This window comes from Phacochoerus africanus, chromosome 3 (assembly GCF_016906955.1).
Source record: "Phacochoerus africanus isolate WHEZ1 chromosome 3, ROS_Pafr_v1, whole genome shotgun sequence".
NCBI lineage: Eukaryota > Metazoa > Chordata > Mammalia > Artiodactyla > Suidae > Phacochoerus > Phacochoerus africanus.
This window is the reverse complement of record NC_062546.1, coordinates 199501181-199519601: the sequence shown is the minus strand read 5'-3', so window position 1 is coordinate 199519601 and position 18421 is coordinate 199501181. Positions and strand designations below refer to the sequence as shown.

The following is an 18421-nucleotide window of genomic DNA, read 5'->3' as shown; positions in this document are numbered from 1 at the left end:
ATCTTCAGAAAACTCATTTGACTCTGCTGCTCCCTCCAGGGAGCATTCTAGTTCACTCCCTTGGTTTGTGTCCAACTCCAAAGCAAGGCCCTGCATGCTTATGCCCTTAGATCACTTCCTACTCTCGAATCAACTCTGCTCTCTGGGGCTGTGACTGAACTCGGATGGCTTACCTGTACCCCAGGCCCCAACCAGGACCTCCCTGCTGGCTGGGACCTTACCTGATAACTCTTAAAACTCCTTCCCCTCATTCACAGGTAAGCACGGGGCACTGTCAGGAAGGTATATGACATTGCTCCAACGTGCTTCTCTCAGCAGGGAGGGGAGGCCCCCTGTCCATTGTGCTCCTGTTCCACACCAGGGCAGCTCTTCCAGTGTGCATGGGAGAGTCTATGGAAGCAGGTGTCCGAGGGGGAACTGTCTGGAAGGATCCTTGATGAAGACAGCAGAAGGGGTGGTTGAGAATCCCTGTCTACCTCATGGAAGAAGAATTGCTGTTATCAAAAGCATCAGTGGGCAAGGAAACCCTCAGCAAGGACACGGCGGGGTCAGAGTGCACCATCCCCCAGGGCCTGCTCACCATGGGACAGCAGGGAGCCATCCCTGGCCTCAGAGCAGGCTCTCTGAATTCCTCTTCTGAATGCTAAAGGCTCCAGTCTTCTGCTACTCTGTTTAGGGACCAGGGTGTACATTAATCTGGGCCCTTATAGCATCTTAGAGTTTCTGTTCGGATTTGTCTCCAAAGTCACATACACTCCTACGTCCTGATAAGGACAGATTCCTGCAGAGCAGGGGGGCCACGTGGCTTGGAGAGCCCTTCGGCAGCGGAGTCCTGCGCAACTGCTTGGGTTGCATGTGCTCGTGAGGCCGGCCCTGCTTCAGAGAGTGATGCCCATGACCACGTGTGCTCAGCAAGATGCTGATACCTCCCCAGCCTGTCTGCCCTGGGCACCATGCGGGAGGGCTCCTGGGCTGCCCAGCTGTCTCTCTCGCTGAGCACGCTCTTCTGCACCCATGACTTCCGCCAGAGCGAGATCCAGTCCTGGGCCACGTGGCTGGCAAGGCTGAGGTTTCCCTTTGGGAGAAAGTTAGCCCCTTAAGGATCCACACTGACCACAGACACCACCACTGGGCAAGAGCGTGTGTGCTGAGATGCTGCCTGTGTCACACCAGCTGCCACTGTGCAAGGGAGCACTTGGTTTAACCATCCTCATGGGCCATGAGCCCGGGATCCTGGTTCTCCCACAGCAACATCTGTGCCCTCTCTTTCTGGATCTGCTTTCTGGCCAGACCACATAACTGCATGTTTTCCTCAAGGCTCAGTTTCTGTCCTCTGCTGTGGGAAGGGCCCTCCCAGAACAAAGGGAAGGCAACATGGCCTAACCAGCATCTGTGTGCGCATGCTTAGCTCTGCGGCAGCAAGACGTCATCAGTATCCATGTGCAACTTTGTAACACAGACCATCCAACGAGAACTGCAGAATGTATGTTCTCTTCTAAGGGGGACAAAGGGACCAAAGTGTAAAAGAAAAAGATAAGCGAGGGTGTGTACGACAGCACCCCACTGCATTCGGGGTTCAGCCTTTGGATGTGAATCCACTGAGCCAGTGCCAGCCCAAATAAACGCTGCTTCCTGGCAAAAAGCCTCGGTGTCCCGTCTCTCTGTACAAGAATCCTGCAACACCATCCCAGGTTAAATCCTATCATTTCTGTACTGAGGGGACTGGAAAGCCTGGTGGTGTTTTCTCTGTTCCCATTAGAGATACAAATCTAGGCCAGAATATGTGAATGCAGAGGCACACCTCCTGGGTGGGAATGTTTAACACTGTAAGAATCTTGATCTTGCCCCAAATTCAGCTGTACAGTTAAAGCAAACCCAAGCAAAATCTCACGGGGATTTGTAAGAGGACCCCCCAGAATGGTTTGTAATTCACCTGGAAGTAGCTCTGGCTTCTGATAGAGGAGTGGCTCCTATCAGGCCAGCATTCCTACACAGAAAGATCACAATCCCTTGCGAGGCATTGTTCAGGCTATCTGAAGACACTGGAGAGCCAGCCAAAGCGGCAGAGGCTGAAAGGGATGAAGGAGACAGCGGATGGCATGGAAGCCCTAGGTGGCCAAGGTCCAGGGAGAATTTCCCCACCCTTCGAGCACCCACCCTCCTACGCTGCTCTTGCCCCTTGCCCCAGCTCCTCCCTCTTAACAGGGAGATTATCCGCGTCACATTTGTGCCCATGTGGCCAGAAAACGGCCGGCAACTCACTCAGCCCATCACCCCCAGGAAGCCAGCACCGCCCCAGGGGGCACTGGGGCTGCCAAGCCCCTACATAGAAGATGCAGAGCAAGACCAACTCCACTAGTGGGCGCTGGTCCTCCACGGCCAGTCCGTCTCCCCTGAAGGCCCAGGGAGGGCGATTGTTCTGCCTGCATCCCTCCTGTGCAGCAGTACAAAGACCCCATCCCCTCCCCGCAGAGGACAACTTGAACGGTACCGTAGGCCAAGGGCCACACGATGCACACGCTTCAATCAAGGGCGAAAGAGCAGTTTTTGAACCTGAAACAGGGAGACATATTCCCACACAAGGCGATGATGCTGGCATAGGCGGGGTGGCTCTGGATCAGGAAGAGGCCCAAGTCCAAGGCCCATTTTATGCTGCCAAGCGAGGGGCGAAACGCTGCGTGCCTGAGCCTGCACACCCTTTTTTATGACTGTTTGCAAGAGGGCAAGCCACGCTTGGGGCTTTGGTGGCCCCCACCTGCCGCCGCCCTGAGGCACGGACATGGCAGGAGGCACTCCTACCGGTGACAGAGGGTACACCTGGGACCCTCACGGAGCCTGTGCGAGCAGGAGATGACAGCGGGGAGGGTTGCATTCACCTCTAGGGCTGCTGTAACAAAGCACCCAAAACCGGGCGACTTAGAGCTACAGGGATTCACCGTCCCACCTGCTGGAGGCAGAGTCCACATCCAAGTGCCAGGGAGGCCGCGGTCCCTCTGAAGCCTCCCAAGGAGAATCTGCCCCTGCTTCTCCCAGCGTCTGGCGGTTGCCTGCACCCTTGGTCCTCCTTGGCTCAGAGATGCACCCCTCTTTGCCCCTCTTTCCTCTGTGGGCCTTTCCCCTGTCTTGCTTCTGTGCATGTCCATCCCTGGGGCCAAATCTCTCCTTTTCATAAGGACACCAGGCGTATTGAATTAGGGTCCACGCAAGGGACCTCGTTCAACTGGACGACCTCTGTAAATGCCCTATGTCCATACATGCTCACATTCGGAGAGCCTGGGGGTCAGAACTTCAGCAGACCTTTAATCATTATTATTATTTTTATGGTTATTTTTGATGGGGCACAATTCAACCTACAACAGGGACCAGCTCTCCAGGGACCTCGTCTGCTAGGTGGAGGCCGGAGCTTCATCCTGAAGGCTGGGACAGCCACTGAAGTTGGTGTGGCTTGGCCACGTTTGTGTTTCTTTCAAAATCTCTTTTGCAAAGATGAAGGGAATAATTCGGAGGGGTCATCCTGGACCCCAGTTGTCCTATTCGCGGCTGTGTGAGGCGAGGGCCTGAATCAAAGGGCAGAGCAGCTGGAGTTCCCATTGTGGTGTAGCAGAAATGAACCCACCTAGTATCCATGAGGATGTGGGTTGGATCCCCGGCCTTGATCAGTGAGTCAGGGATTCAGCATTGCCACGAGCTGTGGTGTAGTTCACAGACATGGCCCAGAACCCACGTCGCTGTGGCCGTGGCGTAGGCCAGCAGATGTACCTGCGATGCGACCCCTAGCCTGGGAACTTCTATATGATGTGGGTGCAGCCATAAAAAAGAAAAGAAAAGAAAAAAGGAAAAAAGTGCAGAGCCACGCTGGAGACAGAACAGATGTGAGACGCAGTTCGGGATGCATCCACGAGGGGGCGCACACGGCAAGGGTGCAGCACACAAAGGATGGGCCCAGAGAAGGTGGTGGCAGGGCAGCAGGGGGCATCCCTCACCACCCAGGGGAGGATGGTCTGGGCTGGGGAGCCGTGCATAGACAGGGCGCTAGAGAAGGGTCCTTAGCGATGGGTGAAACTTTTCGGCCCCTAGACTCGTCCCCCAAACCCATTGAAATGTGGATGAGGGTTGGGGGAGGGCAGGAACAGGCCTGCAGAGGGCCTCTCTCCCATTCTCAATGCAGTGGCATTTTCTTTAGACACTGGGGTCAGCTGATCTCTATCTGCACTTCTGGAACCTGGAGCCCCTGGGGAGAGCTGGGCCTCTGGACCTTCGCAGAGACGAGACGGCGGCCCTGGGGAGAAGCAGGGCTGTGGGGGGCGAGGAAGTGTTCCTGGTGCCTGTGAACCAGCAGGGGGATATGTTGGAGGCAGTTGGCTTCACGAGTCTGGAGCAGAGAAGGAGTCTGGACTCCACGGACGGACTTGGAACCATCAGCTTACGGTGGCGATTGAAAGAAAGGCCAGAAGTACAAAGAGACAGCTCTCGAGCCTGCTCCCCGAGAGGTGGTGGTCCCCACCGCCACGCTCCTAAAGCGGAACGTAAAGACCAAAGACCTTCGGAGTTCGCTGCTAGCTCAGCGGATGGAGGCTCTGGTGTTGTCCCTGCTGGGGCTCAGGTCACATGGGTTCGATTCCTGGCCCAGGTTCTTCCACATGCCACAGGCATGGCCAAAAGAAAAGCAAAAAAAACCCAAACTCAAATTATTCAACTTTTCGAAGAAGACATAGGACAAAATCTTCACACCTGAGGGTAGGCAAAAGTTTCTTAAGACACTAAAAATACAAATAAACAAATAGATGAAATAAAATAGGTGAAATAAAAATAGATGAATGGACATTCATCAAAATTTAAAACTTTTGCCCTTTTTTTTTTTTTTTTTCATACCTGCAACATATAGAAGTTCCCAGGCCAGGGAGAGAGTCTGAGCCACAACTGTGCAACACTGGTCCTTAACGCCCAGCACCACAGCGGGAATTTCTAAAACTTTCACTCTTTGAAATATATTATTTTTAAAATATAAACATATAAACCACACACCAGGATAAAACAGCAGCAAATATATACATCTGACAAAGGACTTGTATATGGAACATATGAGGAACTCTTACAACTCAAAAATAGGAGGACAAATACCCCAATAATAGTAAGAGGAAGCCTTGAAGGGGCACTTTTTTAAAAAAGATAAGCATGCAATCAATAAGCACATAAAAAGATATTCATTCTCATCAGTCATAAAGAAATGCAAATTGGAGTTCCCATCATGGCGCAGTGGTTAACGAATCCGACTAGGAACCATGAGGTTGCGGGTTCGGTCCCTGCCCTTGCTCAGTGGGTTAACCATCCGGCGTTGCCGTGAGCTGTGGTGTAGGTTGCAGACGCGGCTCCGATCCCGCGTTGCTGTGGCTCTGGTGTAGGCCGGTGGCTACAGCTCCGATTGGACCCCTAGCCTGGGAACCTCCATATGCCGAGGGAGCGGCCCAAGAAATAGCAACAACAACAACAAAAAAGACAAAAGACAAAAGACAAAAAAAAAGAGAAATGCAAATTAAAACCACGGTGACATTCTACTACATAGGGGTGGTTAAAATGTTTTTTGGTATTTTTTGTCTTTTTTTTCTTTTTTTTTTTTTTGTCTTTTTGTCTTTGTTGTTGGTGTTGTTGTTGTTGTTGTTGTTGCTATTTCTTGGGCTGCTCCCGCAGCATATGGAGGTTCCCAGGCCAGGGGTTGAATCGGAGCTGAAGCCACCGGCCTACGCCAGAGCCACAGCAACGCGGGATCCAAGCCTCGTCTGCAACCTACACCACAGCTCATGGCAACGCCGGATCCTTAACCCACTGAGCAAGGCCAGGGACAGAACCCACAACCTCATGGTTCCTAGTCGGATTCGTTAACCACTGCGCCACGACGGGAACTCCTAAAATGTTTTTTGAAGGACAGTATCAAGTGTCAGCAAGAATGTGGGGCAACTGGAATTCTATGACATTATTGGCAGGAATGTAAAATAATTCAGCCACTTTAGAAAACAGTTTGGCTTTTTCTTGTAAAGTTATACATATCTTCCCATACAACCCAGCAATCCTACTTCTAAGTATTCACACAAGGAATATGAAACCATTTATTCACACAAACACATGTACTTAACTATTCACAGCAGCTTTTTTCCATTCATAGTTGTACAATCCCATTCAGATGAAACTCTAGAAAAGATGATTCTAATCTCAGAGGCAGATATCAGCTCAGTGGTTGCCTGATGCCTAAGGAATTGTTGGTTGACTGGGATAGAACACAAGGCCAGTTATTGGGGTGGCGGATGTGTCCTGTATCTTGACTCTGGTGTTAGTTACATGGGCATATAAAATTATTATAACTCAGAAATATACAATCAAAATGATGCATTTTATCACATGTAAAAAATACCTCAATAGCATTAATTTTTTGAAAAAAAAGCACAAATTGAAAAGATATAATTCACTCATGAAAGAATAAAACTTTCTTCACCTATTAAAGACCAAAATCAACCATGGAAAAGTCTATCTAGTCTAAGAAACCTTCATAAAGAAAGACCCATATGTGATAATATTTCTTTTGCATGCTGGTAAAATTTTCAAATTTCAAGTTTAAATTTAAAAGTATCTACAAGTATCACAATTGGGGGAAAAAATACCTAAAAGAGAACAAAAGTCAGAAAGTCCAAATACAAAATGTTGATAAACCCAAAATGATTGACTTAAAAGTTGACAGATCATCCATCCCTGGGGATATTTCTATTTAGTGCCCACCCACATTTTTTAAAAAAAAACTTAAATTAGGACACAGAGAAATCTCTACAATAATAGATTTCTAAGATAAACTAGTCCTGAAAAATCTGACATCTAAATTGAAAACATCTTGAGGGGGCCCGGTGTGGAAAGTCATTAGGAAGTGACTCCTGCCAGTGGCCTCTCCTAGACTTTCATGTGTACTTCACATAAGACTCCACTAGCTGCTCCAGGGTAGAACATGGAAGGTAGTCCTGAATTAGCACATCTCATTCCTTTGGCCACAGTGATTAGTGCAGAGATGGACATGTGACTTCATGAGAGCCACTGAGGCAGGAGGACTTCACTAGGAATCCTGGGAAAAGGACTCAGCCTAGAGCCCCAGATGCTTGGATATCATGACCCTGAGAAGCACATCGTCACCAAGGAAGCAAACATAAGAATTAAAGATGAAAAAGGAGCCCTGGTGTCATGGTTTGATCCCTGGAGCAAGCCACACCTGACCAGCATGTCCTGAGATGTCTCAGTATTTGAGCCAATAAAACTGCAAGCAACAAAAAAGGCTTCCAACACATACACTGAGTCCTGAATAAGGTGGGGTTGCCCAAAGAGCTTAGTGGTCTGAGGGTGCATCAGTTCTATTAAATGAGGGAGGTCAACTCCAGCTCTCGTCTTCATTAGTCAAACGATTTAATTTTTTTTAAAGATAAACAATTAGTGAGGGAAATACAAGTTAAAATGAACTCAAGATAACGTTTCAACTATTGGGTTGGCAAAAACCTAACCTCTGAGGACAAGTATGGACGAAGATGTGAAGAAAAGTCTACACCGACACAGAGCCGGAGGCAGAAATCATTGCTAATACTTACTAACATTTAAAATGTACATGATGGAGCAAGTCCACTTCCTGGCATCTACCATATGGAAATGCCCATACAGGGCACAAGGAGGCATGTTCAAGGATGCTTATTGTAGTTTGTTCAAATAAAAGTAAAAAGCAAGACGCAGAGTGAAAGAATGTATTTGCAACACTAATAACTGCTAAAGAATTAGCATCCAGATTACACGAATAACTTCTACAAGAAGATGAACAGCCCTGTGTGAAAATGGGCAAGAGAGATTTGCATGGGCAGAAGAGGAATCTAAGTGACTAATAAACATGCAAAAAGATCCTCAAACTTGTTAGTTGTATAGATAACCAATACTTTGAGTACTCAGGGAAATACCAAGTGAAACTACGAGCTATCATTACACACTCACCAGATTAGCAAAAATTTCAAAACTTGACAATGCTAAGTGAGGGCAAGGATAAAAGGCAACAGGAACTCTCCTACAAGGTGGGTGGGGAATCTAATTTGGCAAAACCACTTTGGAAAATGTTTCTCTATCCTTTCAAATGAAAGTTATATATACCCTAAAACACAGCAGCTCCACTCTAGGTATGTCTTCTAAAGAAGTCCACGCAGTGTAAAGCAATCTTCATTGTAGCATTGTCCACAGTAGTCAAAAGCTGGATAGAGCCCAAGTCCATCAACGGCAGCATGGATAAATAGGATTGCAGCATGTTCATATAGTGGAATATTACTCAGTACTGAAAATGCACAAACTATAGCTTGACAGAACACACAACACGAATCTCTCAAACATAAAGTTGAGCAAGAGAAGCAAGAAAAAAATCCAGTATGATTCTATTTATGTAAAATACCCGAACAAATGAAACTCATCTATATTATTTAGAGTTGCACAGTTGGACAGCAAAACCATAAAGAAAACAAGGAAGTAATCATCATAGAAGTCCGAAGAAGGATAGAATAGGTATGATGGAGGGCAGGTACCCAGGATAGGTGTCGGCACCGACAGCCTCTATTTCTTGACAGGAGTGACTGTTACAGGATACTCATGTCAGATCTGTTAAAATGCGCATACACATTTGATGTACCTTTCTGTGTGTTCTATTTTTCTAGTTCTTAAAAAGTAAGAAACAGTTCTCACAGACACTTCTGTGTTCATTTAATTCCACAAATGTGGGAGGGGTGCAATGCCAGGTACCAGGGATATGGAGGAACGCAGGATCTGTTCTTTGCCTTTAAGGGAAAATAAACACAGTCATTTAAGTGCAACAAGACGTGGTCTGCTAAAAACATGAGTAAACTGTTAACGATACTCAAGTGAAGGAACCTGTTGGGGGAAGGACCAATAGAAGAACCAACTTAAGCAAAGGATCCTTGGGGTTGTCTGGGAACAGCACATAGTCTGGTGTTCAAAACAGCTCAAGTGTATTTATTGACTGCCTCCCATGAGCCAGGCCCTGGCTAAATGTACAAAGATGCTCAAGACATGGTCACTGCCCTGGAGGAGTTGTACCCAGAGAGACTGGGCTTGTAGTCTGTCCTGGAAGGAGAGGCCTCCTGGGCAAGACAGATGGACTGGTTCTTGGATAACTCAACTCTTATGTTTGTGGGAAGTAGGGGAGACCAGACTATGGAGAAGACTCAGATTCTGAGAACTTTAAAGCATATTAAGGTTAAAAAGGAAAAGGGACAAATTAAATGCTCATGAATAAGAATGGGGTTAAATGAGCAGTGGTGTGTGTGGTACATATACACAATGGAATACTGCTCATTCATAAAAAAGGAATGAAATAATGCCATTTGTAGCCGACTTAGAGAGTCTCATACTAAGTGAAGTAAGTCAGAAAGAGAAAGATAAATACCGTATGATATCACTTATATGTGGAATCTAAAATACGGCACACAAACATTATCACAACATTATAAATCAACTGTACTTCAATAAAATTTTTTAAAATGAAAAAATAAATTAAGGGCTTTAATAAAAAAAGAAAAAGAACAGTGGTGCATTCACACAGTGCTGTTTCATGGAGTGAAAGAAACATACATGAACTACCATGTACAGAGCTTGCAGAAAACTGGTGAATTAAAAACAGCACTTGCAGGAGGATCTTTATTGTTCTTGGCATGTAGTAAACAATAAGTCTTAGCCTTTTATGTGTAGGTGTAAAGTGTAACAACATGATTCTTCGATACTCGTGTATGTTACAAAAGGATGAGCACACTGGGTTGGTTAACAGCTCCATCACGTCAGCTAATTATCATTTCTTTTTGTTGTGATAACATTCATATCTACTCTCTTAGAAAGTTCAAGTATATAATACAATATTATTAACTATAGTTAACCAGGCTGCCCATTAGATCCTCAGCCGATTCATACATTGCTGGTGGGAATAAAAAGTGGTGCAGCCACTTTGGGGAAAAAAAACTCTCCATCAGTTAAACAAGAATCATCATATGACCCAACAATTCCACTCCTGAGTGTATACTCAAAATAATTGAAAACACTTGTCCACACTTATACACAAATGCCACAGCAGCACTCTTCACAAGAGCAAAAGGTACAAACCCAAATGTCCCTCAGCTAATGGATGGATAAACAAAATATGATGCATTTCTACGATGGTTATTACTGGTTATTATCAACATAGATGAACCTCGAAACATTAAGCTAAGAAGCCAGATACAAAAGGCCACCTATTTCATAATTCCATTTCTATGGAATATGCAGAACAGGAAAATCCATAGACACAGAAAGTGGCTTAGTGGTTGCCAAAGGCCACAGGGAGGGGTGAATGGGGAGTGACTATGGATGAAGAAGTGGCTTCCCTTTGGGGTGATGAAAATGTTCTGGAACTAGGTAGTGGTGGTGGCGTAAAACATCGAGGATGTACTTGGAGTTCCCATCGTGGAACAGGGGTTAACAAATCCGACTACAACCATGAGGTTGTGGGTTCAATCCCTGGCCTTGCTCAGTGGGTTAAGGATCTGGCGTTGTCGTGAGCTGTGGTGTAGGTTTCAGACGTGGCTCAAATCCCACGTTTCTGTGGCTGTGGTGTAGGCCAGAGGCTACAGCTCCAATTAGACCCCTAGCCTGGGAACCTCGCTCCATATGCTGAGGGAGCAGCCCTAGAAAAGGCAAAAAGATAAAAAATAAATAAATAAAACAAACATCAAGGATGTACTAAATGCCACTGAATGCACTCTTTAAAATGGTAATTTTTTATTTTTATTTTTTGTCTTTAGGGGCTATGGCATATGACGTTTCCCAGGCTACGGGTCAAATTGGAACTATAGCTGCCAGCCTACACCACAGCCACAGCAGCATCAGATCCAAGCCGTGTCTGTGACCTATACCACAGCTCACAGCAATGCGGGATCCTTAACCCACTGAGCGAGGCCAGGGATTGAACCTGCATCCTCATGGATGCTAGTCAGATTCATTTCTGCTGAGCTATGACAGGAACTCCTGGTAATTTTTATTTTATATGTATTTTACCACAATACCCAAAACTGGTGCATCCACCTTGAAAAAAGTTCCTCAGAAATGAAACATATAGTTCATACAATCCAGCAATTCCATTCCTAGGTATATAGCCAAGAGAAGTGAAAACATATGTCCACACAAAACTTGTACACAAATGTTCACAGTAGTATTATTCAGAATAGCCAAAAAGTGGAAATAACTCAAAAGTCTGTCAACTGAGAAGTACATGTATAGAATATATAGAGTTCTCTGGTATAGCCAGAGAACAAGATATTATTCAGCAATAAAAAATAATGCTATATCAAGAGAAGAATGGATAAAGAGGAACTGTATAAATGTGGTACATATATACAATGGACTATTACTCACCCATAAAAAAGAATGAAATAAGGCCATTTGCAGCAACATGGATGGACCTAGAGATTATCATACTAAGTGACGTCAGACAGAGGAAGACAAATATCATTGATATCACGTATGTGGAATCTTTAAAAATGATACAAATGAACCAATTTATAAAATGGAAACAGACTCACTGACTTAGAAAACAAATTTATGGTTACCAAAGAGGAGAGTTGGGGGAGGGATAAATGAGGAGTTTGGGATTAACATATACACATTACTACATATAAAACAAGTAATCAACAAAGACCTACTTGTAGTGCAAGGAACTTGATTCAATATTCTATAATAACCTATGTAGAAAAGAATCTGAAAAAGAATAGATATATATATATATATAACTGAACCACTTTCCTGTACACTTGAAATTAACACAACATTGCAAGTCAACTATACTCCAATGTAAAATAAAAATTAACATTAAAAATAAGTGACAACACTGGAATTCCTTAATCTAACAACAACAACAAAAGTAATGTCACAACATGGATGAGCTTGGAAGATATGCTACGTGAAAAAAATCAGCCACATGTTTATTACATATTCCATTTGTATTAAAGGATCAGAATAAACAAATCCATAGAGATGGGAAAGGAATGGTTGCCAGGAGCTTGGAGAGGGGAGATTAGGGAATAACCATGGATGCTAAAGGGTCATTTTGATGGTAATTGAAAAATGTCCTAGGAGTTCCCATTGGGGCTCAGCAGAAATGAACCCAAGTATCCATGAGGATGTGGGTTCAATCCCAGCCTCGTTCATTGAGTTAAGGGATCTGGTGTTGCCATGAGTTGTAGTATAGGTTGTAGACATGGTTTGGATCTGGCTGCAGCTCTGATTCTACCCCTAGACTGGGAACTTCCATATGCCGTGAGTGTGGCCCTAAAAAGGAAGGAAGGAAGGAAGGAAGGAAGGAAGGAAGGAAGGGAAGGAAGGAAGGAAGGAAGGAAAGGAAGGAAGGAAGAAAGGAAGGAAGAAAAAAAGAAAGAAAGAAAGAAAGAAAGAAAGAAAGAAAGAAAGAAAGAAAGAAAGAAAGAAAGAAAGAAAGAAAGAAAGAAAGGGAAGAAGGAAAGAAAGAGAAAAATGTCCTAAAACTGGTTGTAGTGATATTTGCACAAATCTACGCGTATACTCCAAAACCATTGAACTTTAAGTGATGAATCATATAGCTTATGAATCACAACTCAATAAAGTTTCTTTTTTAAGCCCACTTTTTCTCACTCTCCTAGAATTATCTCTTTGACCAAGCTTCTAGTTTTTCAGATATTCATGTTGAATACTCTCTTTTTTAATGCCAATTCATTCTAGCATTTAACCACTCTTTATACGTTACTTATTAATAGAAAGAGTAGTGTTAAATTATACCATGTGTCTATTAACCTCTGAGATAACCAGTCATAAAGATAAACACGGGATTTTGGAAGAGAACCAAACCATTAAATCATTTTAGACATTGGCCTAAGATTTTTAAAAGTGCCTACTAAGAATGACTGGGCATTTTGGGGCTTTGTTCTCCTGACTTACCTAAAATTCAATCTTCAGTTCAACCAGGAAGCCTGAGCAAGTATTTTTGTAGAGACCCCTTCTAGGGAGACAAGATGAGCTCAGGGGGTGGGCAAAGCATCTTTGCTGCCCCTCATCACCCAGCTGAGGGTCCTGTTGGAAAGAAGTCACTGAAACTCACTTGGAATTTATTCAGATCAGTGTTTCTCGACTTCAGCATGCTTGCTACTTGGGGCCAAGTGATTCCTTGTTGGGAAAATAGGTGGTAAGTCCTTTGTAGGGTTGTTTTTTGTTTGGGTGGTTAGATGGTTGGTTTTTTATTTTATTTTTTTGTTTGTTTGTTTAATGGCCACATCCACAGCATATGGAAATTCCCAGGCTAGGGGTCGAATCGGAACTGTAGCTGCCAGCTTACACCACAGCTCACAGCAACGCTGGATCCTTAACCCACTGAGCGGGGCCAGGGATCAAACCCGCATCCTCATGGATACTAGTCAGGTTCATACCGCTGAGCCACAATGGGAACTTCTATTTTTAAAAAACAAATTTTATTGGAGTATAGGTAACTTAAAATGTTGTGTTGGTTTCAGGCGGACAGCAAAGTGAATCAGCCATACGTATACATATATGCCCATTCTTTTTCAGATCCAATGGCTCCTCTAATAATGAAGTGTAGAGCTGAAGTCTCCTCTAGGATGGAGACTTTTGAAACCTGAGCCTCCCAGTAGGAAAAGAGGTTAACCACAGGATAGACTGGTCTCAGCTAAGAAGCAAGAAGGACAATGGAGAGAGGGTTCCAGCATCTGGCATGAATCAGAGCCTCTCTGGGCAGAGAGAGAGTCACCTGAGAGAGTGTAGCAGAGCAGGTGTCAGGTATCAAGGCCTACAAGGCTGGAGTAGAGGCCCTGGGCAGGGACGGGACAAGTGCCTTCAGAAGATCTGTGGCTGCCCCCAGACTCTGAGGGTCTCCCAGTGGGAACCACCAGCCAGGTGGCCCAGGGGCTTTTCTAAAGCATCTTGGGCAGAAACAATGGGGGAGCCCTCTGAGGTAGCTGAGTCCCTCCTTGGGCAGAGGGGGCAGTAGGGTCTGAGATCAAAGTCATCCCAATGCGGGCAGAGGGGGAGGATCCCACATGGGGGAGGCTGGGAGCCCCCAGGTACCCTGAGTCTGGGCCCACTTTCCTAGATTGTAAATCACAGCATTATGCAAGGACGGTCCACCAAGCTCTGATTTCCCAAAGATTTTGCTGCACTTGTTTTAAAGTAATATGTGAGGATTCAGTTTTAAGCTGGGCCAGCTTAAAACAGCTTACAGTTACCTGTAAAACACGCCTTGCTGCTTTGATAAGCAAAAGTGAATTGCATTATTTATTAACTTGAATTTTGTATTACTTCTGAAGTCAAGTGTATTTTCAAACTTTTCTGGGCTATTTGTGCTGTGTTTATATATTGCCTGATCACATTATTTGCCTACTGAGGAGTGTTTTGTTGTTTTTTTGTTTGTTTTGTTTTGTTTTTTAAGCTATAAATCAGGCCCTTTTTTTTTTTTTCTCATCTATATGGATCTTCTGGGGGGGTTTTGTTTTTGTTTTTTGTTTTTAGGGCCACTCCCACAACATATGGAAGTTCCCAGGCTAGGGGTCAAACAGTGCTGCAGCTGGCAGCCTACACCACAGCCACATAAAGCAGGCTCCAAGGCAGTTCTGCAACCTACCCCACAGCTCACAGCAATACTGGAGCCTTAACCCACAGAATGAGGCCAGGGATCGAATTCGCATCCTCATGGTTGCTAGTCAGGTTTGTTACCGCTGAGCCATATGTATCTTTTTAAAAAAAATAATTTATTGAGATGAAGTCACATAACCCAATTAACCATTTCAAAGTGAATAATTCAGTGGCATCTAGTACGTATCACAATGTTGTACGGCCACCACCTTCTTACAGCTTGCAAAACATCACTCCCAAGTACACATTTTTTCAGTGTTGAGGTGGGTTGATCCTTTGTCAAAAAATAAATGGACGTCCATCTCTTTAACCCCTAATGCTTGGAAATACAAGGTGACAATGACGTTTCGGGGTGAAGACTGTTCTCTTTGGTGCCATCGTGGGTGTAGAATTCAGATACAAATGTAAGCCGAATACCAGATAAGAGCTTGCAGGGCTCAAAAAGAACACCTTTTTTCCAGTTTGGGTTTTTTGGGTTTTGTTTGTTTTTGAGTGAGGCAAATAAAGTGTTTATGAAGAGGGAAGATACGAGCAGAGAAAGCATGGGTGGGCTCCAGGAGGTGATGGGGGTGGAGAGAGATAGACAGACAGAAGGAGAAAGAGAACCAGGCTAGTTTTCCAATATGGCTAAATACAACTCTTTTTGCAAAAATAGGATGAACCGTATCAAGGTACCAGAAATGAATTTTTTTCCTTCATATGCCAAATGTTTCTTAGTACACTTTTGTTGATTACCTTCTTGGGTAACTTTTCCTAATACTCAGAATTTCCATGTCATGCCCTGTGCTTCCCGAAACCCGTCTCATTAAGCTCATCTCCTCTGGCCCTGCCAGCTGCTGTAGCTGCAACCAACAAAGAAATCAGCAGATGTTAACGAAGTCGGGCCGGGGAGGGAGGGGGGTGTCTTTGGGACTTGTTCCCAGGCTTTCTTTCTGATGCAAGGTGCATTTAAAAAGAGGGAATTCTAATATGAAAGTGGAAACTGAAGTCTTTCCAAAGTGTAAATATTGTTGCTTTGATAAGCCAAAAGTGAATTGCATTATTTATTAACTTGAAACAAAAACAAAAAACCCAGAAAAACCTCAGAAGCTTTTATTTTCTAAAGTAGCACCTGGGCCCTTTTCCCCATTTGTCAAGAGGGTGTCTAAGGACACTTGCCTTAGGTCAGAGGTCAACACACTTTTTCTGTAAAGGACCGGATAGAGGTTAGCAGACCACATCTCTCTGTCACATATTCTTTGTTCTTTTTATTGCTGTTGTTTTGTTTATGACATCCCTTTAGTCCTGCTGTAGAGCACGGGAAGCTGATCGCTTGGGATAGAACATGATAGAAGATAACGTGAGAGAAGGAATGTATACATATATATGACTGGATCACTTGGATGTATAGCAGAAATTGAGAGAATGTTGTAAATCAACTCTAATAAAAAAAAAGTTTTTTAAATCCCTTTAAAGATCATTCTTCGCTCTGGGCAGTATGAAACTTGGCCCTCTGGGCAGATGCGGTCCCTGGCTATGCTGTATTGACCCCTGGTTTAGGGCCCCAGGGAATAGCAATGCACAAAGGTGGGAGAATGGGTTTCGATCCAGACTGGCCTTTTAACTCTGTGTCCTTTTGACTTAGCCTTACCTGCTTCTTCAACAGGTAAGTGTAGGATTTGGACTGGAAACTTCTAAGACCCATTCTATGACTCTGTGACCATGTCCAGATCACCTTGCTAAAGATACCTCCTGCTATTGCCAGACATGACCCCTGTCTTCATCCCAAGCCTCAGCATCATGCAAAACCTGACCCTCAGATCTCCCACAAGCCCCTCCAACAGCCCGGCCTCCCTTCTTCCAGCAGCCCTCTCAGGAGCCAAACACAGGAGGAAAACGGAGCCTGTAAGAACCATGTCTGCCCAGGAAAAACCAGGGCAGTCCATCTGAAAGAAAGAAGACCACCCACCTGAGACAGGACGCCCACTTTCTTGCAGTTGGTCCCTCCAATGAAGACCATGTTGGGCATGACAGGTCGGGGAAACTCAAAGACAAAGTCGTATCTCATCAGCCAAATGTCAGCCTTCCGATACAAGGCGGGGAGGTCCACCTCTATCTCAAGGATATCACGTGCGAGGTCTTCATACTTAGTATACAGCAGGTCAAGGAGAATATTCTCCAAGATCCTAGAAAGGAAGTTGGCCACCCGTTGGGGGAAAGTCATCCGGTCGGAGAACGCAGTGTAGTACCTGGGGACGTAGGACGTGGGGCTTGGGGTCCTGGTGAACGTGTTCTCCAGGGAGCACGGGAAGCCCCTGAAGAGGTACACGGACGGCAGGCCCAGGTACTCGGCCAGGATCACCCCGCAGGGTAAGGCCGGGTCTGTGAACAGGGCATCGAACTTGGCCTCCCGGAGGAAGCTCAGGGTGTCGGCGTCCCTCAGGAGGCTCTGGCAGGTGAGGAAATACATGTTGATCACAATCATGTTATTCCTGTACTCCACCTGAGCGGCGTTCAGCAACCATCTCTCCGAAAAGTGGTTTCTTCCAAAAGACCGGTAACGGCCCTCCAGCTCCTCTTGGTCGTAGGGCACCGGATAGATCTTCCTGGTGTAGTATTCGGATTCTGTGAGAAGCAGGTTGATTTCCGGCACCACCACCACGATCTCGTGCCCTTTCTCACTGAGCCGCACAACGATGTCCTTCATGCTGAGCCAGTGGCTTCCATCCTGAGGGACCACCAGCAGCCTGTCCCCTGCAACCGTGCCCCAAAGTGCTGAGAGGAGAACCGCTGCAGAAACTGCCCAAAACGCCCGGAGAAGGCAGGCCATGCTGGAGCATGTACAGGTAGTCACAAGAATAAGCAGTTTACGTGCTCCAAACCACACAGCTCCTGGCAACTTTTCCCTCAACTAATCAGTGATTTTCATAGACCCAGCCTACGTCTCCTTGCCCTGAATTGTCCTTTTCTGTAAAAGAACCCAAATTAATATTTAACCTTTTCAAAGCATACAGCCAACTTGCAGTAACCACACCCCGTATCAGCTTTCGCCTAAGCTTCTGAGTTTATATTTCTCTGCATCCCCACCAACCTGTCTCTCCCTCTCCCACCGGGGGACAACTCGGAGGGTGCCTGGAGGCCCCCTGCAGCCCTCTACCCTGAGCTCTCTCGATTCTGTGGCCTCGGTGATGCCATCTGTGGATAAATACCTGTCACTGCTTGCCCACTTACTTGTCAACTTTTCTCAGGGCCAAAAGGAAGCGTTAACAGGTGCCAAGTTCACGGCTTAAAACAACACAGTGGAGCTAGTCACTCCATATCCCGGTTACGGTTACGTGGTTACCACAGTGAGGATTGGAGTTGGGGGCTGGGGCGGTGGTGGGGGGGAGCGGGGGGTGGGGAGCTGCAGGAAGCTTCAGAGCATGAAGAAGTCTGATCTACCATCCCTGCTACTGGGGCGGGGGAGGGGGGGTTCCCTGTTATATCAGGAGACAAAAAATCACCCTAATGCATTTGTGCTCTAAGACCACAGTGCCCACTTTGTGGTTAAGAAGAGGAATTATGAAAAAAAAAATTAAAAGTAAAAAGGAGAAATAACTATTTAAAAAAAAAAAAAAAGGAATTCTGGAGTCTGTCTGCCTCTTCCAAAGAGTGCGACCCCATCACTCTGCATCTGAATGGCCACATCTGTCATGTAGGGTTGCATCTGCACCTCCCAGGGTGAGGGTAG

General features: G+C 45.5%; 1 protein-coding gene across 1 annotated transcript in view; it reads right to left on the bottom strand.

Annotated features, from left to right (window-relative positions):
• Window positions 1–17912, bottom strand: part of LOC125123666 (UDP-glucuronosyltransferase 1A1-like) — a 48034-nt gene extending 30122 nt beyond the window's left edge. The window contains exon 1 of the mRNA XM_047773822.1: window positions 16661–17912. Coding sequence (XP_047629778.1) covers window positions 16661–17521 — 861 coding nt within the window. The 5' untranslated portion in view covers window positions 17522–17912. The remainder of the gene's footprint in view (window positions 1–16660) is intronic.
• Window positions 17913–18421: the final 509 nt, after the last annotated feature.